Source organism: Acartia tonsa, chromosome 1 (genome assembly GCF_053477335.1).
Source record: "Acartia tonsa isolate MP-2025a chromosome 1, ASM5347733v1, whole genome shotgun sequence".
NCBI classification, from domain to species: Eukaryota; Metazoa; Arthropoda; class Copepoda; order Calanoida; family Acartiidae; genus Acartia; species Acartia tonsa.
The window spans coordinates 36,154,230-36,178,933 of NC_137260.1; the positions used below are offsets into that span (position 1 = coordinate 36,154,230).

The following is a 24,704-nucleotide window of genomic DNA, read 5'->3' on the forward strand; positions in this document are numbered from 1 at the left end:
CCTAGTTCTATTATGAAAATGCCGTCAATTCCCAGTGGATTGAAGAATGAGCTAAAACAGCTGGCCCACCCTTACTACATAGGAATTTGTTCATTTTTATTTTTATTAAATATTTAAAACATCTTTGTAAGAGTAATATGAAAGAAAAAACTAAATTTCTTAAATCCAGAATACGTTTTTAGAACCTACTAACATTTTTTGACTTGATTATAGAGATGATTTTAACATTGCACCTTGTTGTAATAGGAATCATTTTTTTCAAACAAATTTTTTGTCAAATTAAAATTTTTTGATGGACCTACAGATTTTCTGGTAACGGTTATAGAGTTGCTTCACTTACTAAATCGTACCTATTACAGGAAACACCATGCCAAGTGAAATTAATAGGCCAAAATTAACATAAAAGGCTTTTTATTACGGACGCACGTAACGATCCCAATTATAGAACTAAAAACTACTTAAATCTTGTGTTATTTGTAAACCTCTGAATTGCATCGCCATTTCAACATTTTGAGGAATAACCCCTAAAAAAGACAACATGTAAAATAAAAATGATTACCTATTTGATTGAAGTGAATCTGATTCTATGTTTCTCCTTCCTGGTGCTAAAGTTGACCCGTCCTCTTTGTGAATATGTCTTCCCTCCTGGCCCTGTAAGTAGTAATATTATTTGTTCTTGTTATTTTTTATTTCTTTTACAAAGATAACTTAATAGTAACAAAACTCTTTGTCTTTTAGAAATTACATTTTAAGTTGAATAGATTATTGTGTCTTATTGATCATCTGCACACTGTAAATAATCAGGGGCTGTGATTCAGTATATTGATTTCATTTGAAATTGCCAAAAAATTGTATATTTTTGAGGCTTGATGTTGGTGTAAAACTAGTTTAATGCTATAACTAAAGGGAAGTGAGTAAGAGGGGTCGGGAGGGGGGGGGGAGGGAGGGCAATTTAGTTGGTTGTGGGGAAATTTTCAGAATCCTGGTCCCTTGTCCCTGGTAAAGAATATTTCATACATTTGACATTAACTTGTCTTAACATTATTATTCTATAGTTTAGAAATCATTAAAACTCTTTATAAAATGCTTTTACTTCTTATTAAAACTGAAGAGAATTATTTCATACACTTTAACATAGTTTTACTTTACCATTATTGAAGTTTATTTTATCTAAAACTAAATTAAGTAGAGTATCTGCTCAATAATTTAATTTCCAGCATGGCTTTGAAACCGATTAATATCTGCTGGATTAGAATCGGTTCTCAGCCATTCTGAAAAATCATGTATAGAATCGTATTGCAAACGATTTCCCACATATACGAAAATATAAATTTTAATATCAATACCAGTTTTGTTTGGCCGAGCCTTTGGCCCCTCGGGGCTAACAAAACTGTTTTAATCTTATAAATTTTAATTTTAATATCTGCGGATAGCTGTCTTTAATACGATACGATGAGTAATTATTTATGATTATTTTATTGGAATCTCACAACCTGATACTCGGCGATTTTCATTTACTAAAATCTTTTATTTTAAACTTCTCCTAATTCTCTGATATTAAAACGGATGCTATTATCTAGAGCTCTGATTTTGATATTTAATTAAAAAAAAACATTATTTTTTATTTAATAATATCCTTTTCTATAGGTACGGTATTAATTGTAATTTTAATCCTAGTATTGTAGTATTTTACACTTCTTTGAACATTGGATTTTATAATGTTTGCTTGCTGTTTGCTTTGATTCATTTTAAAACTGTTAAAAATTAGTTTCTTCTAAGTGTGACATAGGAGAAGAGGGGTAATTTCTTGGCCCAAATAATAATGTCGTGCAATCAAAGGGATGGTTTTTATGTTGAACGTAAAAAAAACTTCTTTATCATATTTATAATCTTTCTAATACTCCTACTGTTATTCATGTCAAAATTGTGTGGAAACTTTTCCCCTACTCATTCAAATATGAATGTATATAAATATGTAGATCCCAAAATATTACACAGATTTTTATCTTTTATTATGGGTCATATCTGCCATATCTCCCCCAATTGTAAAGCATAAAGTTAACATTATGCGGATTTACCATGTGATAACTTTTGTTTTAGTAGTACTGCTCTATTTTATGATAGGTTTCGTCTAAATGATTTTTATTTTGGCTATAGGAAAAATGGCCTTTATGTCGTACAAATTTTTAATTTAAACATTTTTTTATTCACCGCCTTTTGTTTTCAACCCCATTACAAGTATCCATAAAATTTATTGTTGTCATAAATAGTTTGGATGAATGTTGGACTTGCATGAATGAAATGAATTGGGTTATAAATTCTGGCTGTAAACAATGATTTTTTTAGAATAGGTAAATTGATTGATTGAAATATTTATACTGAAATGTACTTTTTTATATGACAAAGCTTTAGGTATCAGAGATGTTATAGGACTAACTGAATAATTCTTTTGTCTCTTAAGTCTTCATTGATCCAATTCTAGATAGAGAAAACGTATTATCCTACCCCCCCCCTTATTTTAGAGAAAAATTGAATCCTTAGATCACAAATTTAATTTGATTTAAATACACAACATATTATTTCGTTGCTATAAGTGGTATTATAATAAAGTCATAGTTGTAAAAGTTTAACTATTCTTTTGTCCATGGCATGTAAAATAAACTTGTTGGCTATATTAACTGCCCAGCAAAATATTACATCCTGTTTATGGCGACCACTTACAATTTTCAATCCTAATTCTGCAAAATAGTTTTGATTTACACATAGAAACATGAATATTTTAGATGGGTGGTCATTGCCCATTCATAAGAGATTAATAAAGGGATATGTTCTCGTAGATTCCGCAACCTGAAAAATCACAGTTTAACAATGATGCAGGGATAGGCAAATAATTGATAGATTAGTTTTATTAAAGTTAACAGTATTATATTTTCCTTGTGTGCTATTATTCCTTTTTACACGGAGCATTAGCATTAGCATGAATGGATGCTTTTATTTTTACTACAGGATTTTTATGTTTCAATTATGCCCACGATGAAATTATAAAAATCAAATGTTTTTCCTTTTCATTCGAAGATTAAAACAACAATAAAAATTCAAAACCACAGTGTAACCCCATTATTTCCCTAAAATGAAAGAAAAAACTAAGTAAGATGAAAGAAAAATATTTCACATGCTGAAATTTTGAAAATATTTTTTTTCTAGGAAATGTGTGAACTGGATATGAGGGAATCTGAGATCCTATTCTTCTTGCTAATTGTCATTATGATTAGATCAAGAAAGACTGGTTCTACCACCATGGCAAGACTTTAATCATTAGCAAGGACATCTAAGCTTTTTAGGGGAAGGGTGTTAAATAAGGGTTGTAATTTTTTTTTTGTTAAAGGGGGGAGGGGGTTAGCATAGTGTATTTAAATTCTACCTAGGATATGCAAGATATCAGTTTCCTACATTAAATACCTAAAGAAAAAAAAGTTATAACAAAATGGTAGTTGAATATTTGTCAAATGCTTCTTTTAAGTCGAAAATACGTTAATTATTAAATTTATTAATGTTTAATAAAATTTAAATAGCAATGAAGAATTTTGTAAATTCTCTGAAAGCAGAACACATTAGCTTTAGTGGAAGTACACATAGACATGATAACTCTTTGTATTATAGATAAATTAGAATTAAAACTGATTTATTAATATTTTAGGTTGCCTATTTATCTTCTGGATTTATGTACGCCAAGTGTGCTAATATCATCCTCTACTTCATGGCTGATCCCAGGTAGGGTTTTAGGTTTCATTTCAAATCAATCATAAAGGTTTCAATCAGGGGATCATTCTCCAAATAAGGGATAAGGGAGCTGACGTTTCCCCGAATTATGATGAACAAAATTACCCTGTAAGTAGATGAGGGTTTATGGCGGAAAAGTTTTGATATTGTTAGTTTGTACAATACAATCTAATTTAATTAAACCCCTAAAGTTTTTAAGCCAACGAATATTATGATGAGTTTATAAAGTTCTGTTATGAGGTCTGTTTTCTTCATATTTATTAAAAGTAATATAAAAATATGTAATCTTATGCACTTTTTTATATGCTTAGAAGCGAAGCTACTCTATGCAGTCAGTACGTCGGTCAGTCCATTATGTTTGTTCGTAACCTTAAGGGGATTAATTTGATCTATTCGGCTACTATTTAATATAGAGGTCTGAATTTTTACTCAATAGCGTAACTCACTTTTAAATTTGTAGATTTTTATATTTGTGAGCTTTGCACCTTCTGAATGTTTTAAAATACATTAAATACATCTCTTTAAATACAACTATCATGTTTTTAGACGGCTAGCCAGAAAAAAAATGCATTATTTATTAACTTTTTTTTTATATTTTATATTTGAATTTTGTTGAAAAAGTTTGAATTGTGTGAACTGTCCAACACAGAACATCCATAATAGTTAAACAAGAGATTCCAAGAAATATTCCTTAATTAAATATTTACCATTAAAGGGATATTTTTATGAAAAGTATTTTAAAGTAAAGGTTTTGTTTAGTTATTAAAAAGAGAAGTATTAATAAATTAAATCAATACTCAAAAGAATCTTCATTTAAACCATGTAGTCATAATATAATTAGAATAATAGATATGCAAAATTTTCTAATTGCCAATTCATTGGAAGATCTGCTAATCTTGTGAAGTACCAGAATAACTCTCCAATTGAAAAGTTTTAAGAACATATGTAAATTTGTAAATTTAAAGGAAAAAAATCACAAAACCTTTTTCTTTTATCAAGTTAAAACACATGGCAAAAATTTTGCAAATAAGTTATATATCTATAGTGCAATCAAAATGTCTATTCAAAATCCTATGAAATAATAATTCAAGGAAAAAAAAAGACATAAATTTTAGTACTAAACAAAAGAGTTCTCATCAAAAAACCAACATGTAGATTGAAAGTGTTAGGGCAGTTTAGGGTTTAGAAGGCTGCATCATTTTTAAGATTTTTATTTTTTTTAATGCTACCATGGATGAACTGAACATACCATGAAGCCTTTCTATAATTAAAGTTACCTAGAATCCCACCAATAGCTCCCAGCTTATCTCCTAAAGAAACTCTTTCCACTCTTGTTATCTTTGTAATTATATTATCCTATAAAAAATGGAAAAGTAAAGATATCAATTTTAGTGTAACTGTTAATGTAACCATAATATTTCAAACTTATTATTTCTGTTAAGGGTAGGCTTATTTATTTTTTTTTTATAATTTTCTATGCCTTAAAGTCAATCTTGATTGATGCCAAGTTATTTGCTCTTTCTTTGATCAGGCAGGTTGCTGGTACACATGACCTTAAAAAAATGAATATTAGAACTTAACTCTTAAACAATTAATAAAATATAGAATTATGGAATAAGTCTTACGTCAATTCTGCAGTCATTTCAAAAGAAACCATATCTTGTGTGAAATTGTCGCCTTTGTGGTACAAGATACTTTCATTACCTAAAGTTAATTTTTAGTTTAGTAGTCAGTACTGGTTAAACTTTAAAGTGATTACTTATTTACATTTATAGCAGAAACTTTTCTTTAACCCTTGTTTCATTTAATCTTACCAAGAAATATATCCCTCAAGTAAGGGAGTAGAAACTTATCCTTTCCATGCTGCTGAACAAAATCATCATTAAGCCAGTCTGCTCCACCTAGTAAGAAATCAGGAAAATCTAAATCTAATAGGATATTGTTCTTCTGTACTGTTAGCTCATTACTTCCTCCATTTTTGTCAAGGTAGGGTATGTACTCAGTTTCTTCACAGTTTGGAAAACATCCACAGGGAGGTTTGTTTTCATCTGTAAAATCTAGGTCATCATTGATTTGCAACATTTTCTGCTCGTAACATTTATGTCCAAACAGATCACAAGTTGGAACATCTTTCCTGAAAGTGCTAAACCAGGGTAAACATTTGCATTTCTTCAAAACTTTTTCTAGTTTGCATTTTAGAATACAATTATTCTGTGTGTATCCTTGTTCTGTTAACCAAAGTTGACTTGCTTCATCTGTGAAGTAACAGAGACGCTTGCTGACATCATATATTTTCAAGTTTTTATCATGAAATCTTTGTATTGTTTGAAATTGTAATTCGAATTCATGTAAAAATAGTGTTCTTTGATTATTTTTTACATTAGTTATGATTTGTTTACTCTTGTGTCCATGAAACATAGGAATATCATTTGGGCCATGGAGTAATATCCTATGATCATTTGGATAATAATCTGATGGTGTATCCCTATGTTCATAATGACCTATTCTATTCTGATTATTATCTCTCATAGTTCTAGTATTAACAGTTTTATGACCTTCATATTGACCAAATGAATCTAGTATGTAATTCATTCCCTTTTCAAATATTCCATAGGATCCTTTTGGTGGCCTATTGAATGGACTTTCCTGAAGTAAAGACAATCTCTGTTAACAGATATAATTTTTATGAAGAAAAAAAAATATTTACCTCATCATATTTTATTGTAGTGCACAAAGCAAAGTCTGTTTCTGTTTGAAAAGCATTTTGACAGAAGTTATATCCATAATTAGGACTTGAAGAACTAAGATTCATTCGATTTTTGTATGTTACTCTTGTAAAATTTTCTACTTCCTTGCCTTAAGTAATGAAAATCAATTTAGAAAATGTATTAAATTATTTGTTCCTATAATCACTATTACCTTGATTACAAAAAGGTACCATCCATGTTTGCTTTGGCTGGAAAGTTGGTGGATGATTCATATACTTCATTAGTTTTAGTAAGGAACTGCTATTCCTTACATGTCTTTTAAACAATATTGAGTTTTTACAATATTTCGTGCACAATATATTTGGTGAAATGCATGGATCCTTAAACTCTTTGTTTAGATTTTGTAGAACATTTACATATTCTGTTGAGATACATAGTTGTTCATAATTGTCTAGACTAGACCAACTGTTTGGAAAAGGATCATAATCTATTCCCACACTGGTTCCCTCCAAGTTAAGCCTGCCACCTATTATTACTGACCCCCCTGAATATAACAAGCAAAATTATTTTGTTATATTTTGAATTTTTAATATGGTACAAATCCGATTCCAAATCTTCTTACTTCTTATAATAGATCTTAAAAACTATTGGTTTGTTAATACCTGTAACCATAAAAATGTCAACAGCATCAAGTAAATTCCATGTAAGTTCTTTTTCTCCAGTTATATTCACAAGCAACACGTTCAAAAACTCATTCATTTCCGTTCTTGTTTCTTTTATTATTTTAGTTGATAAGTAATATCTGTAGGGATGAGATAGTAAAGGTTTTGAGAAAATGGGAATAAGGAAATCACCAAGTTTGGTTACATCTTTGAATTTTATTTGTAACATTTTTAGCTGGTAGAATTTTCTTGTGATAAAATGATTCCAGAAAGGTTGTACTTCCTTCTCATTTTTTGAAACTTCAACCTAACAATTATAAACTTGCTTATTCCTTTTTTTTTTCATATTCATATTGTTTAATGATATGCTTACCCGCAACTTAACAGGTATATAGAGTGTTGAATTATGCTCAGTTATATATCTTTCAACCAAAGTCATATTTGGAGTTTCTTCAGCAAACCTTTTCCTTCTTCCCATCATTGAGAAAAAGTAATCATCATACTAATAAGAGAAATGAAAGTAATAATTATAATTTAAAAAAGCAATGGAAAAAAATAATAGTTTAATTTTGTAAATCCTTTGTTGTTTTGTGATATTCTGGGGTTGGTTTCTCCTCCATCCAGTTCTGAAAATATTTTCTAGGAAATTCTGTCTGTTAACATTGCTAAACTAATGATTTTCTTTCTTACTTTTTATTTTACAATAAGGTGCAATAATAGTATCAATCCCTGTTGAGAGTGGTGTGAATCTCTACCTGTAGAAAGGTTTCCATTGGGTCATCTCTTTCTTCATTTTCAATTATAAGTATTGTATGTATATCTGCAAGAATTTGCAACCACGAAGAAGTAAGGTTTAAAGAGTCTCTAACTCTACATGAATAAAATAAGATTATTTTTTTGATAATGCTTTAAATTTTCTGATTGATATTATTTAGATTTTGTTTCTATATACTAAGAAATTGATTTGAAATCTTTGAAATCTTCGTTGTGTTTTAATGAAATGACTTACTTTAAGGCACAAAGAAAGTTAACTTCGCAGCTATAATCAGATTCATAGTTTTCATAATAGAAAAGTTCCTTGTTCTCATCAAATAATGTCAGAGTTTTTGTTTTCAATGTACTTCTTAACATCCTTCTTTCTGCCATATCCAGAAAGTATTGAAAGAAATTACAAATCTCCCTAAGTAAATAAATAAATAAATTTCTTGTGGAGTTACTTTGCTGCAAGCGGGGGATGGCAATTACCTTTTTTTATTTAAAATAAAATAGTTCAGAAGAAGAGTCTAAGCAGTCTAGCGTTAAGAAAGCTATATTTAGAGGGACATACAGACATCTTAATAATTCGTAAATAAGATGTTTAATATTTGCTAATAGAATACCTGTTCCTACTATAAACTTCATCATACTGGCAATCAGCTAATTCAAAGTTTTCCACAGTGTTGTAGTAATTCAGATCGATATATGCAATTTTCAACCTGAATTAAATTTTTAACTTATGGATGTTGGGTTGATAAACATTTTTGATACAATAAAGCAGTGACTTTCACAGCGAATCACTAGAGGAATGTGAAATCATTAGGTCGTTAAAAAAGAGGAAGACCGGCCTTCCCAATTGATTTTTTTTAATTACACCCCCCCCCCCCCTACTGCATGACATTGCACTGAAGATTAAAATGTTAAAGAAAACTTTCCTAATTATTGTCCAATTTACATATTATTACAAATGGTGAAGTAGGTTGTGCTAAAATTACGTAAAGGTAGATTTATGTTAACTTAAATTTTTTTTTGTCTATTGTTCTATTCAATAAGGAATACACATATTTAGTGAATATCATTTTTCTACTACTGTTTTTAAGCCTTTAAACTCACACTTACGGAATTTTAGCACAACCTACCCCCCCCCCCCCCCCTATTAATTTCTGAGTAATCAATGTGCATGTCTCTTTAACCTCAGAAAAGTTTTGAATGTTCTGTGTAGAAAAGCTCTGTGATCATCTGTAAATTCCATCTCATTTAAGAATTGTCTCAGACCAGGCCATGTTAAGAGGCCTAATTAGTTAAATTGTTTATTTTTTAATGATATAATATACAATTGCTTGATACTTAAATAAGTTATTTAATGCAAAGTTAATTTGAGACTGTTTTCTTAATTAAGATTTTGCATCCTTAATACATTTGCAGTATACATAACTTTGAAACTGTATTTGTAATTAATCCTTATAGATATTATTTATGATTAATGGCAAAGACAATTTAAGTATTTGAGTATGATAGATAATCTGTTTAATAATTATGAATATGCATACACCTGATGGACAAATAGTAACAGATGGAAAGGGCACATTCTGTTTTGGTATTCTGGTGGTCAGATCATCAAATGGTCTGTCCACCCAACCATTGTATGTGTTCCTCACTTGGGTGAAAGACACTAAATATAATTTACATGAAAATTGGATTAAAAGATTTTCTTAAAATTTAAAGAATTATGATATTAGACATTATGATTGTTATTGTCACCATAAATTTTTAAAATTATTTTCCTTTACATGCAAGTATTTTTTTTATATTTTGTCTTGTTATGTATTGATTCATTTACTTTTTTCATATTACTTTTCTTTCAACTATTAATATTTGACTTATTTTCGATTCTTTCACTTAAACTTATTTCCCCCCCCCCTTTTTTTAATTCTTAAAACAAAATTATTTCTAGCCCCTAGTGGCCCTATTATTACACAGTTCTATACCTTAGCCTAACCTAACCTAAGACACACATCAATTATATTTTTTTTTGAAAAGGTTTTTGTGTGATGTATTATAAGAATATATTTAGAGTATACATAAAAGATGTGTGCTTAGCCAGGGCATTTGTTACTGTAGTTTATCTTTTTTAAGTTCTCAATAATTTTATTTATGATTTTAACATGTAATTTAAATACCTACAATGAGTAGTATATAAACTAAAACCCAGAGAACCTTTCTGTTCCTCTCTTTCATGCTGACTGGAATATATTTACAAAGCACTAAACATTGGACAATAAACTTAAAACATTGAAGTGGAATCTAATTATATGCAAACATGTCAACAATTAAGAATGGTCACATTCAACAAGTTTTATAAATGGCCAAAATTTGTTTTACATGTATTCTCATTAATAAAAGAAGACTCTGATAAAGTAGATCATTCTATTTACATTAGATTTGAATTTGATATGATTTAATGAGTAGAAAACATAACTCATGATTTATTTTAATTTGATTTAAGGAAACATTGAATATTCTTGTAAATACGTTTTTTTCTACTCATGTCAGTCAAATAGGACAGACATGATCCAACTATTAATTATAATTCTAAATTGTATCTAATTTCATTCCTTCTTATGAACTCTTTATAAATAGATTATTGAGCAATATCAGAAAAGTTTTATTTAAAACAAACAGTAATTATTATTCCATACCCTGTCAGTTTAAGTGTTTACCTGTCATTCAAATTCTTAGCTGCATGAATGTGAATTATCCTTGTTAATGACATGAAGACTCTCCAGCCTGTTCATTTAGTTTAAATTAATCTTGTTTTCATGGTTAAAGAGATTTGTCTAGAAATTAAAAGCGAAGGACAATGTGGACAAGCAACATATATTGACTTTATCTGTTAATATGTAAAAGCATTTCTTTACTTTAGTTAGTTTTAAATGTCCGACATTGCAGCAGTAGCAATTATTCATCTTGTTCTAGCATTTTATTTTAAACATCTTTTTTATTGGGCTAAGTTTAAACTTATTGAATTGGTTAAACATCTATTTTAATATTTATTTTATTTTTAAACATGGGCTTAATCAATGTATCCCATTGTTCTACATATGTGTTTGATCTTTTATTTATTAGATCTATTATTTCAGACTTGGGCTTGTGTACATTCTCTGTTTCCTTCTCCAGGTAAGCAATCTTATTAATCTACTGGCTATGAAATGTTGTGTATACCAATTATAAACGCTATTAGAGTGCCTATAGAGTCGGAGCTTCTAGAGTATACATATTAGCGTATATGTTAGTTATCAACCCTTTCATCTTTCTTACTATCCTTTTTTAATGTTTGTGACAGAATAAATTCACAACCTGTTTTCATGATTAGATTGTACACTAAAACCCTTTAAAATTTTTAGCACACATATATTTTTCATATTTTCCTGGAGGGGAGGGGGCTTTAAACATCTATCCCCCGCATAGTTTTAATTTAGCCTAAACATGAAAAATCACATTCTAAGGTATTACCTTAATAAACTTTTTCTATGTGTAGTCATTGTTTCTTTGGACACAAAAAATTGTGCTTTTAAAATAAAGATTTTGAATCAAATTTTATTGAAAATTCTGTCATACTCCTAATGTTAATCTACCTGTCCGTCCACACTTTCCCTATTTTATATACAAGAATCTATATATCTCTTTAATCTTTTTTTTAATATATAAAACACATATTTAATGTTAGTGTATACCCAAAAATGTATTTTTGTTTTAAATGCAAGGTTATCATTTCTTTTTACAGAAATATTTGTAATATTTGATTGGAAGAAGGAAGTTCATCCTTTTATTTATCATCTATTGACCTATCCCTGCCGGGGACCTTGAATAACCCTTCAAAGGTTTTGTAAGTAGTTTAAACTAATGCTTAAGCTTCAACTAACTAGTTTAATAATTATCTTTAGGAGTATATTCACAATTATTAAGTGGTTGCTATATAGTGCAGCTACTCTGTAATTTACTAGCTTCTAGGGTCGCTCTAACTTTAAAGGTCTATACATTACTTTTAATTTAAGGGGGGGGGGGGGAAGTTTTGACACATTTGCGTAAACAGGGAGTATAGGCTTTATCTTTGGACTGAGAGTATAGGTTATTAGGGATAAAATCATTCTTATATGATGAATTTTCCCAAGTTTTAAGATTTTTTGGATAGGCCTCCAGGTTCCGGAGCTCCAGGCCTCCAGGTCCTCTCTGTACAGGTAAAAATGAAAAAAAAAATTTTTTTTTGAAGAGTTAGAAGTCAACTTATGAAACAAAATATGCGTTTTTTTCTTCAAATATGTGAATAACGTTCAAAAATATGCATATTTTGTTTCATAGGTTGACTTCTAACTCTTCAAAAAAAAAAATATTTTTTTAATTTTTACCTGTACAGAGAGGACCTGGAGGCCTGGAGCTCCGGAACCTGGAGGCCTTTCCAAAAAATCTTAAAACTTGGGAAAATTCATCATATAAGAATGATTTTATCCCTAATAACCTATCCTCTCAGTCCAAAGATAAAGCCTATACTCCCTGTTTACGCAAATGTGTCAAAACTCCCCCCCCCCTTATTTTACTGCATGCTGATTTAAATTGAGAGAATGAATATTTTTAATAATGAATAAACTCAAATAATAAACTCCTCTTATGTAACTATTTTTTTATCTTTGAAATCAAACATTCTTGTTATTAGAATTGTTAAGGTATAAGTGGATAGAATAGGTGGATGAATTAGATTTAATTGACACAAACTCGTTCATGTGAAATAATTCATTTATTTTGCCTTACATAAATTTACATTAATGACAATTAATACAAAAATATTTATATGATGAAAATTAACAAAAATACGAGAGGGGTAAAATATTCCAAACTATTTTGTAGAAAAACAAGGATGACAACATCCATAAGTAGCGAAGCTCAAAAATTATGAATGTATATCAGGAACAAAAATACTATAAAGCAGTGTCATATAATAAATATTAATATTGGTAAAATAGGGAAATCATCAAACCTTTACAATCACGCAACCTTATAATCATGAAAACTTAAAAATCTAGGAATTGATCTAGCACCGCAATTAATAGACAAATCTTAATGAAACTTTATGGAAATATGTAGAACATGAGCATATTCAATCCTGAATAGGAATTGAGAAAACCATGAAACCCTAAAAAATCTAGGAATTCATCTAGCACCCCAATAAAAAAATCTTAATAAAACTTAGTGAAAATATGTAAAATATAAAATTAATTAAATCCTGAAAATTTCAGCCCTTAATCTTGAAAAGGAGTTGAGAAAATTACGAAAACGTAAAAATCTGGGAATCCTCACTAAAATTTCAGCTGTCTATCTTGAATAGGAACCGAAAAAATCACGTTTTCCCCAATTCATTAATTACGGACGGACGGACAGACGGACGGACAGACGGAAGTATAGAGTAGCTTCGTTACTAAAAATGTTTTTGTTATTTTGTGTAATGTTGTAAGTAACTCTAAACTTATATTTGTTTGGTTCATTGAATCAATGCTTTGTTAGAGAAAAGTGGTTAAATAAGTTACTTATGAATTAGTTATTTCTTAAAATACGATTATGCTTATCTTTAAAGTAACCCTTAATATTGTATTTTTTCATTAAAATTTTATAAAAAAAAATATTACTAGAGAATTAGAGAAATACATTTTGTGTCTTAAAATTGTTCCTAGTTTGTTTTACCGATGGAAAAGCTAGTTGCAAGAGTTGTAGAAACATTTCCCCGAATAACTTATTTTAGGCTATTTAATCCTAATCTTGGGATGGTTTTAGGCTATTTTTATCTTTGAATTCAAAGCCCCTAGATGGCTATTAGCTCAGCTATTAGTTTAATCATAAAAAATTTACCAAAAACGTCTGTTATAATTTACTTTTCTCCTAATTCGTGATGCTTGATATCTCAGTGTCCACTTTTTCTTTTCTTTATAACCAAGACTATGATAAATATCAACCACTTCCAACAGTGACAGGGATACATCAACGCAAGATAATGAAATATTTACGCCAGTTCAAATATTTTTTTTTATTATTGTAAAAATGTATAGGGTATGCTTTCGTGAAATATATGCGGTTTGTATTTTTGCTATCGGCTACGCCCCCCAAGAAGCCTCTAGGGGCATTTAAGGTGGGGTGAGGAAAAATTATAAAAATTAAACAAAAATATTCTTTTTGCAGGGAGGGGGGGGGGTGGTATTTTTGGGAGATTCGAGATACCATCGCCCAAAATATTTATAAGCCTTCCTTGGACCTATAAGAAGCTTCACTGTAAAGGAGATCCATATTGGTTTAGTAGTTAGCGAGATCCTTTGCTACAGACAAAATAGCTTACTACTTTATTTAATTCTAGCGTCTGCGCCCCTAGCGTCTAGGGGCTCTATATTCGAAGGGATATGAAAGGGCAGAAAAATAGCATAAAACCATACTCAGGCTTATTTATAAAAATAAAATAGCCTAAAAACATCTCAGGGCATATAAGAAGCTTCCCTCTAAAGAAGAACCATATCGGTTCAGTGGTGAGCGAAATCCTTCGCTACAAATAATAAAATCTTAGTACTTTATATTTTAGGATAGGCTAAACAGTCTACTGCAAGAATTCTTTTTCTTTCGTATTTATATCCATTTCTCTGGTTGCAAATAAGAGTTTTATCTTACCAAGAATAAGTGCATCCATAGGAACACTCTAACAAGTTGACCAAAGAAAACTTTTACATTTAGTTTTCTTATTATTTCTCACTTCAATTTTCCTTTTAATTTTCTTTGTTCATTTAAACTTGTAAAATACAAACAGCTCTTGTCGGGAACTTAACCCTGCATGCCCTTTTCTTCGTTTTCCGCTTGTTGTAGGAAACAGGGTGTCGGAGCCGTTTAATTTTGATGCGGCTCCGGCTCCAGTACCGGCTCCTACCTTAAAATTAATATATTAATTTTTGTTCATTATTGAATTTGATAAAATAATATAAAATATTTTGCTTTTACTTGATTAAACCTATAAAAAAGTAGAAGGATGTGTGTCTATTTGTTAAGTAACAATAGTTTTTCAGTTTATTATATGGAAATAGACCGTTGTCAAATTATAATATTACTTTAAAAAATCATTTTTAGCTAATCTGGAGCTGGAGCCGTTTTTAACGAAAAATACGGCTCCGGATCCGGCTCTAGCTCCACCAAAAATGTTGCTGCTCCCGGCTCCGGCTCTGGCTCCGAAACACTGGTAGGAAAGGGCTTCAATAAAAAACTTTAAAAATGGCTCCTATGTTTGCTATGTTAGGTGCTCGACATAGATGGTTAGAGTTGGGGGAATAGATTGTCCCAAAAATGGAGCTATTTATTACAATGCACATTTAGGACTTTAAGAGAGAGGTCGTGCAATCAAAGGATTGGTTGTCTGAAGAACAATAAATTCATTCACATCATTAGGCAAGCAAGATTTGCTTCAGAAATACACCAAAATAAGATCTTATGGTGCATGCGTTATCCAAGGCTATCTGGGTGATTTGAAGAACAATTTTTAAATTTTTTTAATGAAATGCTAAATAATGAGATTAGGAATCTTATAAATTTTCCCAATTTCTGCATCTTGTGTTATTTTCAAGTTTAATATTGAAGTTAATATTCATTTTAAGATATATGGTAAGATTAAAACTTGACAAAATATTTTTGTAAATTCATGATTACATTGCTTAATCTCTACTACTGTACAATGTACATAAATCTAAAGATTTTATCCACTTTCTCTTTTACTCGATCTCTCTTTTCTATTTCTCTATCTACTTCTTTTTGTCTATCTTAAGACATATTTCATCAAATATGGCGCCTTATGCTTTTCTGAAACTCATCGCCATTGTTTTGTGCAAAAGATTTTGATATTTTTTATATAGAATATAGAAAGGAAAATAGAAATGTTTTTAGGAAATGATTTCTGCCTATAATATGTATAATTGTATATGTTTGTCCACCAAGATCTCGTAAACGGAAGGACCAACCATTCCACAATTTTCACAGAAGTTTTACATTGCTTCAGAGAAGATTTGTAGGTTAATTGTACGATTCCCTCGCTAGACATATCCCCTGAAATCCCCCCCCCTAAAAAAGCCACTATTTATTAAAATTAAAATTTGTTGTAGGGTATGTTACTGCCAGAGCCAACTTACAAGGGCCCCGAGAGTATTACCTACTTCAGAGGAAATAACATGATGGAGGAAATCCAAAGAGATACTAAGGTAAGGAGATAGAATATGCATCCTGGCAAGTTTTTATTAATGGCGCTTAGAACAAATAAAAGTGTCGTAATTGCGTTTAGAAGAAAGAAAGGTGCTTTAATACATATTTCCTGTTGAAAACTGATCCCCCCCCCCCCTCATTTTTAAAATAAAGTGATAATTTGGAGTAAATCTGGAAATGTCGCTAAAAGTATGGCAGGATCTTAGTTTTGTTGGTTTGACCTAAGAAACGCATTTGATATGCACATTTTTAGCATATTTGTAACGATTTTAGATAACATTAAGATTTATCAACTCTTATCGAACTTATTAAATGTTAAAAGAATAGTTTTGAACCTGGCTAGTAAAAATATTGTATGATATTGTGAAAAATATTTATATTTGTGACAGTTGATGACATTTTCTGTGTTTATTTTATTGTACATAGCAGAGATATTCTCATTTTCTTCACATATAGAAACACATTTAATACATTTTAGGACTTCTCATATAAAGAATTTTCGGGTATAGTCCCTTTCGTGGCAACGCCCCTTATGGGGCGATTCGTCGTATTTTGAAAATTGCTTTTGATAGGATATCTTATATTATGTTAGGTTATATTGGGTTAGGTGATTACTACGCAGGGATAGGCATTTTGCCCCGGAGGGTCAGAACCCCCCGCATGGGCTAGAAATAGGAGAAAAGCTACTGTGAATATACGAAGAAATTTCCCTTAAGGAGCGTTGCCACGAAAGGGACTTCACCCGAATTTTCTAGATGTATTGTTAATTTAGGTATAATCATAAAGGGAATACAAAACTTAATTTAACTTGTGATTATGAAGATTCCTTAAAAGGGAGAGATCAATCGGTTCTGTAGTTATCGAAATCTTAAGCTACAGACAAAAAAAAACTTGCTACTTTATATTATTTTTAATGAAAAGAATATACTAACCTAAAATCTTAGGCGTATAATGTTTTTTCGTCTTCTATTATTTGGATTTATATCTGAAGTCCACTATGGTAATTACCTATTCGTCTAATACTCTTTATTGTCCTACTTTTTACAGCTTATTTTAGGAATTAAAATTCCATACAATAGATGACATTTCTTCCATATATTTTCCCTTTAAAATATTTCTTTGTTAAAATTGTAATACATCCTAAATGTTTAATAAGGAAAATGTAAATTACTTTTTGTTGTTTGAAACATAACACAATTTTAACTTTAATATTTAGTCCATAAATAACACAGTTGAACTCATATTAGGGATATTTATTTAAAGAAAATATTTTTTTCCTTGTCGATGCAATTGCGACATAAAGAAAGTTCAAAAAAAATTATTACCTTAACATAAAAGATATTTTGTTTATTTTACCCTGTTAAGAAATATAGAAATGTGTTAACTTTATAATATTAAGTTGTGAGAAATCTTCCAATATATTGGTCAGCTTGGCGAATTGAATGAAATGTAAATAAAAGGGATAAAAGATTTGAATCCAAAATTACATTTCTACCCAGAATTTCAAATAGGTATTTTATCTTGAAATCAAGTGTGTTTTAACAGTTTGGAATAAATCTGTGTTATACATATATTGGCAATGATATTTATTTTTTAAACCTCTAAAGTTTTTGGTGTTTTAAATAAGGGGGGGGGGGGGGGTTAATGCAACTATCTCGTAATCAATGTATAAATGGCACTTAGAATTCGAATTTTGATCTGAAATTATGCATGAGTAATCCTTGGTAGGTCTATTTTCCCTAAATCGAACAAAAAGTTGAAAAAGTAACGGCTAACAGCTCAGCCGTTTAGCCGTTTTTGGCTATTTTTAGGGCAAATCTGTCATAAATTACGTAGCAATCAACTTTTTGAATCATATTTTTGCTTTAAATCATGTGAAATGATACAAAAAAACATTTATTAGATTTCAAGTACCAGCAACTACCGGCTAGAACCGTTTGAAAACGTTTTGGAGTGGAAAAGAACATTATGTGGAGAGAGGTTTCGTGATGGATTTCTCTTGAAAATACCCAAAAAATGGCTACACAGCTGAGTCGCAAGCCGTTAGCCGCTACTTTTCCAACTTTTTGTTCGATTTAGGGAAAATAGACCTACCAAGGATTATTCATGCAAAATTTCGGATGAAATTCGAATTCTAAGTGCCATTTATACATTGATTACGAGATGGTTGCATTAAAAAACCCCCCCCTTTCTTAAAAGGCTAATTCTGCAGTTATGTACTTTTTATAGAATATTTTTGTTGCTCCACTTTATGTTCTAGTTGCGTAGATAATATTGGTTATAAAGAAAAAAAAGAACACATATTATTAAGTGCATTAAGTCATAAAGAAAGGTCAGATAATTAAAAGGTTTTTATTTTATTTAGGAATGGATGGATTTTAAATCGATTATGCAGAATAACGTTAGGTAGACATATTTCACTAAAACTGATTGTATTAAATTTTAGGTTTGTTGGTTGATCGCCTTCTACGCTGCCTGGTCTCCAGCTTGTATCAACTTTGCACACATCTTCTCCAAATTGTCCAATGATTATTCCAACAAACATTTCAAGTTTGGCAAGTTAGATGTTGGCAGGTAAGAATAACCTTGCGGGTTTTTTAACACTACCTAACTTAACCAAAGATTTATTATTTAACAGAAAATCCATTTTGTGTCCATTTAATACTTATATAAAAGTAACAGGATGTCAGTGAGTCTGTTTGTCTGTACCAAAGGATCTCCCTAACCGCTGAACTATTATGATCTCCTTTACAACGTAGCTTCTGGGAAGGTTAATAGGAGGGGGGTTACCAACTCTCCCAAGAGAAATTACCCCTCCTCTAAGCATAGCCGCTACTAAATAATATTTTAGATTTTTTAAAATCTGAAATTATTCCTCGGAGGTTACAAACAAGAATAACATAACAAATTTTAATATTTTAGATATCCTGATGAAGCCGAAAAGTTCCATATCAACACCTCCAGCTTGTCCAGACAACTGCCAACAGTTATCCTGTTCCAGGTAGGATTATATTCACCAAGTTGAACTCCCAGGTACGATTTTTATTATATGAAACATAAAAGTTCCATAACAACAGGTCTAGCTTGTCCAGACAACTTCCTACTGTTATCATCTTCCAGGTACAATTTGATTCACCGAGTTGAACTTCCAGATCGGATTTTTATCAGGTGAAACATATAAGTTCCATAACAGCTTCTCCAGACATCTTTAACTGTATCATCTTCCAGGTAGGATTTTATTCATGGTGGAAAAGAAGGGCCAACAGTTATTGTATTCCAGATATTTGATTTAATAATTAAAATTTTTGCAGGCAGAATAATAGTTAGATGTAAAAAACTTATAGTTTTAATAGAAATTATGGTAAGTTTACACATTGACCTTTAATTGTTAGATATAAAGTAAATTTCAACCTCAAGTTTAAAAAAATTAGCTCTAAAAATCTTTTAAATGAAAATGATTTTATTTTATTAATTTTCCGCAGGATGGAAAGGAAGTAGGCAGAGTGCCAGCTATTATCAACAGCAAGATCCAGAAGTTCTTTTTCAAGGAGGAGGACCTCGTTCAGGCCTTCGACCTCAACAACCTGTACGCCAAGACCAAGGACAAGAAGTCTGGTGGCGGCGCAGCAGCAGCTGTAGAGGATAAGAAAACTAAATAAATGTTCAATATCATGCTGATGTAGTTATCTGATTGTAATTGTAATGTCGAATCCTTTGGAAATAAGAATATTGAAAAGGCAATGTTAGGAATGCTTTACAAGGGGTTTCTTGAAACTGAATTTTAAATTTGATTTGCTAAGTACTTCCTTCACTTTATACAATATGCCTTGTTATTTTTTCATGAGATGTATTAGAAGTTATACAAAATTCACATTTCAAGACTTACTTTGTAAAACTCATTTATTTTCATACAGCCACTGTAAAAAAATACATCCAGTAACCTAACTAAATTGCCAAATATGATCTCACTAAATATTCTATTCAGGGTGGAAAAGTCAATTGAAGATTTATTATTTATCACCCTCAAATATGCTCGAGCATCTTAGGATTGATTTATATAATATACATTACTTTTTTTCCATTGACATATTCTTACATCCCTGACTTTATTTCTTAAGGCCTGTAGTGACAATGTAGATCTTTAGTAATTGTTGTTGTTTCACTAGGGGCGGTGTATACACCCCTTGCATTACTCTGTACACACCCCTGTTATTATGTATTAATACTTTTTCACCAAAGGGGATAAGAATCTTTATAAACGTTGAATACCTTTTGTTTGCTTCTATTAAAAAGTCTAGATTTTATTCTATGTCTTACATATTTTTTAGTTTAGCATACTACACAAACCTTGCCATTTTGTTTATTTTTTTTATTGATTTGACTAATCTTTAACCTTTCATGCACATTATTTTTCTTGTTTTTATATGATTTTGTGGCATTATTTTATACTTTATAATATCCTTGAATTGTTTTAATTTTGTTATTTTTTTTTTCTTTGGCAATTTAAAAAAAACTGATTGTTTTTACAGAAAATGTAATCTATATTTGTGTTTTACTCTAAAGCAACAAAGAAAATGTACTGCAAAGTTGAAAATAAGACCTGTGCCTACCAAGTTTACTCCTGACTGGTCTATTATTTTCCACCAACGTTTCTGCTTGTTAAAATAACAGTTTCTGTATAATTTTCTTTGTTTACTGTTTTGACTAAAGTTATTAGATTTTTTTTGCATTAAGATGCAAAACATTGATTTAACTTAAGCGAAATTATAAGGACAAAATAACTGACATTTACTAGCCACCAAAGACAGAATTTTACATATTGTAATTAAGAAGAATATTGCAATGCATTTTACACTTTCTAGTTCTCTTTACCAGACATTGTCTTGAAATCATAGATTTTTGAAACCTTTAATAAATTACACCTTGCAAAGCATTAGTAAGACTTTGTTGGCAAAGAAAACCTGCAAACATTTGCTAAGTTTTACAGGTATAAAAGGATTCTTATATGGACTAAAACCTGACTGTAAAATAAAGACAATAAATTTTAGGAAAATATTAGCTTTTAGATAAAGCTCCACACAGAAATGAATATGGTGATCTTATTATAAAAATCATTTCCTATATTCTTGTAAGTTTGTCCACAAGCACACATAATCACCCAAACAGAAACACCCACACACACATACACGCACACATTAACACAAACAAACCCTCAAAGTGCAAATTTCCTTACAACAAGATTCCTTTCACAACAAAATTTGTTTGCTTGTCTCTCTCTCTCATATTCCTTTTCTCTCATTCTCTCTCTTTCTTTTGCTCCTTTTGTCTCTCTCAATTGTTTCTTTTTAATCCTCTCAAATTCTTATCTCTTCTCTTTCTATTTCTGTCTTTTTTTCTCTCATTCTCTCTTTTTCTAACTATCTTTCTATGTACTCTAAAGACACACCCGACAAACTTAGGAAGATAAATTTTCTGAAAAAAATTACAAATCAGGAAATAGTTAAAGATGATAATAAAGCACACACAATTATTGGTGCTATTTAAGAGATCAGGCAAATTATTTAAAAATATATTTAACTGTTAATTTCTTTCTGATTATAAATTCTGGATTAATTGTGTCTGTGTGTGTGTGTGTGCGCTTACCCAATACTTGCAATCTCTTTTCTTATAATCTTGTTTATTTGGTGGCAAAACAATACTCTTCAAAATATCTTGGTCACACTTTACTTTTATATTTGCAGGTTCTTTATTTGCTATTTTAATCATAAAATATTACAATATTTCACAAGATGATTTTGTGGTATGTTTGTTTATATGATTTGAAGTCTCTTGAAGGAGTGGTTATAATTTCCCGTGTGTCATAATGTAAGGTCAGTGTTAATAGGATGGTAAAAGAAGGACACTTGACATATTTGGCTAGAGTTCATCAAGTAAGCTTCATTTGAAAATAAGGGCTTGGCAGGGGACAATAGGTAATGATTTTTTGATAAAGCATTTCTTTGAATTTTACATTTAACAGATAATTTTTTTAATATTTCACAATAATAAATATTTCTCGTTTTCTCTGAATGTTATTTTTCTGTTAAAAGTATAAGAATTTATGTTCACACTATTTTATTACTTTTATTACCTAGGAAAATAATTAATTTATCCTTTGGCCTTGATATTGTAGGATCAAATGCATTATGGCAAAAAGTTTTGGGTAATTAATGTTTGTATCTACATCATTTATTACTTTTAGCACTAACAAATAAATAAATTGCTTCTTTTATTTTTAACAAATAAATCCACAAATTAGACAAAGGGTTTTTTTAATAAGAGGGCTTAAACCATAAAAAAAATATTAGAATCACTTATTTAAAAAAAAACCTTTAACTTAACTTGATGCTGATGTTTTGATGTTAAAAATAAAGTGGAAGACTAGGAACTGTTGATTTAATTATGAGATGGTGATACATGTGTGTGTGTTAAAAATCATGTTTTTGCAATAACATAGATTCTGGTTCTTGTCATACATACTCCAGACTAAACATTTATTCATATTTACTTGATAAGAGTTCTTTCCATATTATGTTTTGGGTTTCATTTAGTTTATTCAGGGATAGAAATATGAACCTTCTAATAACTCTTGACGCAAATGGGTACTGCAAACTTTTTCCTAGGTTCAGTTTTGTACTTATTTTTAAAAATCAGGCATTGCAATTAACTATCAATTTATTTTTTACAACTTTAAATTAGAATTCAATACTTTTAAAGACAGCTAAATCTATTTAACATAATTAAAGATCTGAATTGTTTTTATTATAAGAATTTAATATTTAGAATGAACTATAATGTAGTGTGAGTATGCAAATAGAGAAGCAAATATTCTGGAATTTGTGACAGTAGTCCTTCTCATATCTTTCTATCATTCTTCACACTTTAACATTATTATACACTGCACCAAAACTGGACTAAACAATATAATAATAGTTTTGTTCACTTTTGTGTCTTTATGCATTGAGTAGGAATGGTTATAAGTTAATGGGGCTATGGATGTTTTGGTTTTATAATATAACATCATCATGGCAGGTGTACCTAAATATGTAAGGTCATTAAAAATTCAATTATCTACCTGAAGTGGCAAACACAAAAAAATACGGTATTTTCTTTATAAATAAAGACTTTATTTTCTGTATTTTTGTTCAAAAATATTTTTCTGAAAGCTATTTGACACTGCGGTAACATTTTATCTTTAGGATCTATTTCAACAGTATTATAATAAAAGCATATATTTGAATTATTCTTTTTCAATTGCTTTTTTTTAACTTTGTATGATTGCATTAAAAAGAAAGAAATATGAATCCTACAAAAACTTTTACACGTTTTGGTTAAAGGATTGTATCCACAATATCCACATTTTCTTTTCAATTTGATATATTTCTTATATTAATTTCTGTATCTTAATGTTTTTGATAAGTTTTAATATTGTTTTACTATGTCACAAATTGCAAAACATTGAAAAATTTCTATTTAAACACATATAGTAGACATTTCTGTAAAATTAGATATAAACGAAGAAAGGGGAGATAGCTTTAGCAGAATTCCGTAAAGTTGTGAATTTAAAATAGGAATAGAATACTAAAACTTGGCATGGTAGTTGCTTTAATTGGGGTATAACGTGGATTTGTGGAAAAACGGCGGCCGATTCGCCGAATTTTTTTTGTAGTTTTCTTTATTTTTCCTGACACTTTTGGTAGAGTTGGGACATGTTTTTAATAGTAAATCCAAAAAATCACAAGTATCCAAAACATAAAAAAGGTCAACTTTTGGCGGAAAATACCGGTTTTCGGCGGCAGCGGCGTTTTATGGCCGTTTCTTCACAGTTCTATATATACTCCTATTATAAAGTATTTAAACTCACACTTTTACGGAACTCTGCGAGAGCTACCTCCCCCTTTATTTCTTTGTGAACTGTGCGTGTAAGTATTATGTTAAAATTGAATCTTGTCTGGACTATTTCCACTTAACAAATGAAAACCTCCCTCCTTGTTTAACAACAGAAAGAAAAAGCTATGAAAAAAGAGAAAGAGCAAAACTAATATGAAATGAGACAGAGATAGATAGATAGAGTTCAGGATGTCATAGAGTTTATGAATATGTATGTCTAAGTTAAGAATATAGTTTATCATCAACTTAAATTGTTTTTACACTCTAAAAAAATATCATATTCCTAACTTAAATTATACTGTTTTGTTTTGAAGTTTACACTTTTTAGATAGATATAGTTTAGTTTTTTTTTTATTATGAACTTACTCTAAAGTTCAATTTTTCCTTTTTTATACATCTAGAAGTAATATGAACTAAAACAACTACTGTTTTTTTAGAGTTTTCATATAGCAGTACATTACTTTGACAAAGAGGAACACAATGTAGATTTTTAAATTTCATATCATAAATAACATAAATATAAAAAATTAATGCCACTTATTATGAATTATTAATTGTTAAATACTACTTATTAAATAAATACCCTGAGCTTATTATT

General features: G+C 29.8%; 3 protein-coding genes across 5 annotated transcripts; 1 reads left to right on the top strand and 2 right to left on the bottom strand.

Moving 5' to 3' along the window:
* On the top strand, positions 1-24,699 carry LOC145318258 (thioredoxin-related transmembrane protein 2 homolog). 3 transcript variants are annotated; one of them, XR_013879283.1, is made up of 10 exons: positions 1-80; positions 572-653; positions 3,205-3,300; positions 3,698-3,771; positions 11,047-11,083; positions 16,081-16,176; positions 18,624-18,751; positions 19,100-19,178; positions 19,660-19,914; positions 20,092-24,699. XR_013879283.1 is itself a non-coding variant. In XM_080159583.1 (9 exons), the coding sequence occupies exons 1-9, from the start codon at positions 13-15 to the stop codon at positions 19,834-19,836; spliced, it is 837 nt and encodes a 278-aa protein (XP_080015709.1). In that variant the 5' UTR covers positions 1-12; the 3' UTR covers positions 19,837-24,699. The 3 variants fall into 3 exon arrangements, 1 of the variants encoding a protein (XP_080015709.1); XR_013879287.1 differs by having other exon boundaries at positions 20,163-24,699; XM_080159583.1 differs by having other exon boundaries at positions 19,660-24,699.
* On the bottom strand, positions 5,229-7,744 carry LOC145332982 (uncharacterized). The gene is made up of 7 exons (XM_080178120.1): positions 7,524-7,744; positions 7,151-7,457; positions 6,700-7,032; positions 6,488-6,636; positions 5,595-6,426; positions 5,406-5,484; positions 5,229-5,333 (listed from the first exon to the last, which is right to left on the bottom strand). Exons 1-7 carry the CDS (start codon positions 7,629-7,631, stop codon positions 5,255-5,257), a joined length of 1,887 nt encoding a protein of 628 aa, XP_080034246.1. The 5' UTR covers positions 7,632-7,744; the 3' UTR covers positions 5,229-5,254.
* On the bottom strand, positions 7,873-10,359 carry LOC145317148 (uncharacterized). Its single transcript, XM_080158118.1, has 6 exons — positions 10,087-10,359; positions 9,459-9,578; positions 9,100-9,199; positions 8,530-8,625; positions 8,160-8,330; positions 7,873-8,020 (listed from the first exon to the last, which is right to left on the bottom strand). The coding sequence occupies exons 1-6, from the start codon at positions 10,142-10,144 to the stop codon at positions 7,873-7,875; spliced, it is 693 nt and encodes a 230-aa protein (XP_080014244.1). The 5' UTR covers positions 10,145-10,359.
* Positions 24,700-24,704: the final 5 nt, after the last annotated feature.

Excerpts from the sequence above, each read along its gene's own strand:
- LOC145317148 (XM_080158118.1), bottom strand. The coding sequence starts at position 10,144 with ATGAAAGAGAGGAACAGAAAGGTTCTCTGGGTTTTAGTTTATATACTA. Across the intron at positions 9,200-9,458 it reads TGTTACTATTTGTCCATCAG|GCCTCTTAACATGGCCTGGT; the intron begins GTGTATGCATAT and ends TTAACTAATTAG. Across the intron at positions 8,331-8,529 it reads GAAGTTTATAGTAGGAACAG|GGAGATTTGTAATTTCTTTC; the intron begins GTATTCTATTAG and ends TTATTTACTTAG.
- LOC145318258 (XM_080159583.1), top strand. The coding sequence starts at position 13 with ATGAAAATGCCGTCAATTCCCAGTGGATTGAAGAATGAGCTAAAACAG. Across the intron at positions 3,301-3,697 it reads AGACTGGTTCTACCACCATG|GTTGCCTATTTATCTTCTGG; the intron begins GCAAGACTTTAA and ends TTAATATTTTAG. Across the intron at positions 19,179-19,659 it reads CAACAGTTATCCTGTTCCAG|GATGGAAAGGAAGTAGGCAG; the intron begins GTAGGATTATAT and ends AATTTTCCGCAG.
- LOC145332982 (XM_080178120.1), bottom strand. The coding sequence starts at position 7,631 with ATGATGGGAAGAAGGAAAAGGTTTGCTGAAGAAACTCCAAATATGACT. Across the intron at positions 6,637-6,699 it reads GGTACCTTTTTGTAATCAAG|GCAAGGAAGTAGAAAATTTT; the intron begins GTAATAGTGATT and ends TCATTACTTAAG. Across the intron at positions 5,485-5,594 it reads CTTGAGGGATATATTTCTTG|GTAATGAAAGTATCTTGTAC; the intron begins GTAAGATTAAAT and ends AATTAACTTTAG.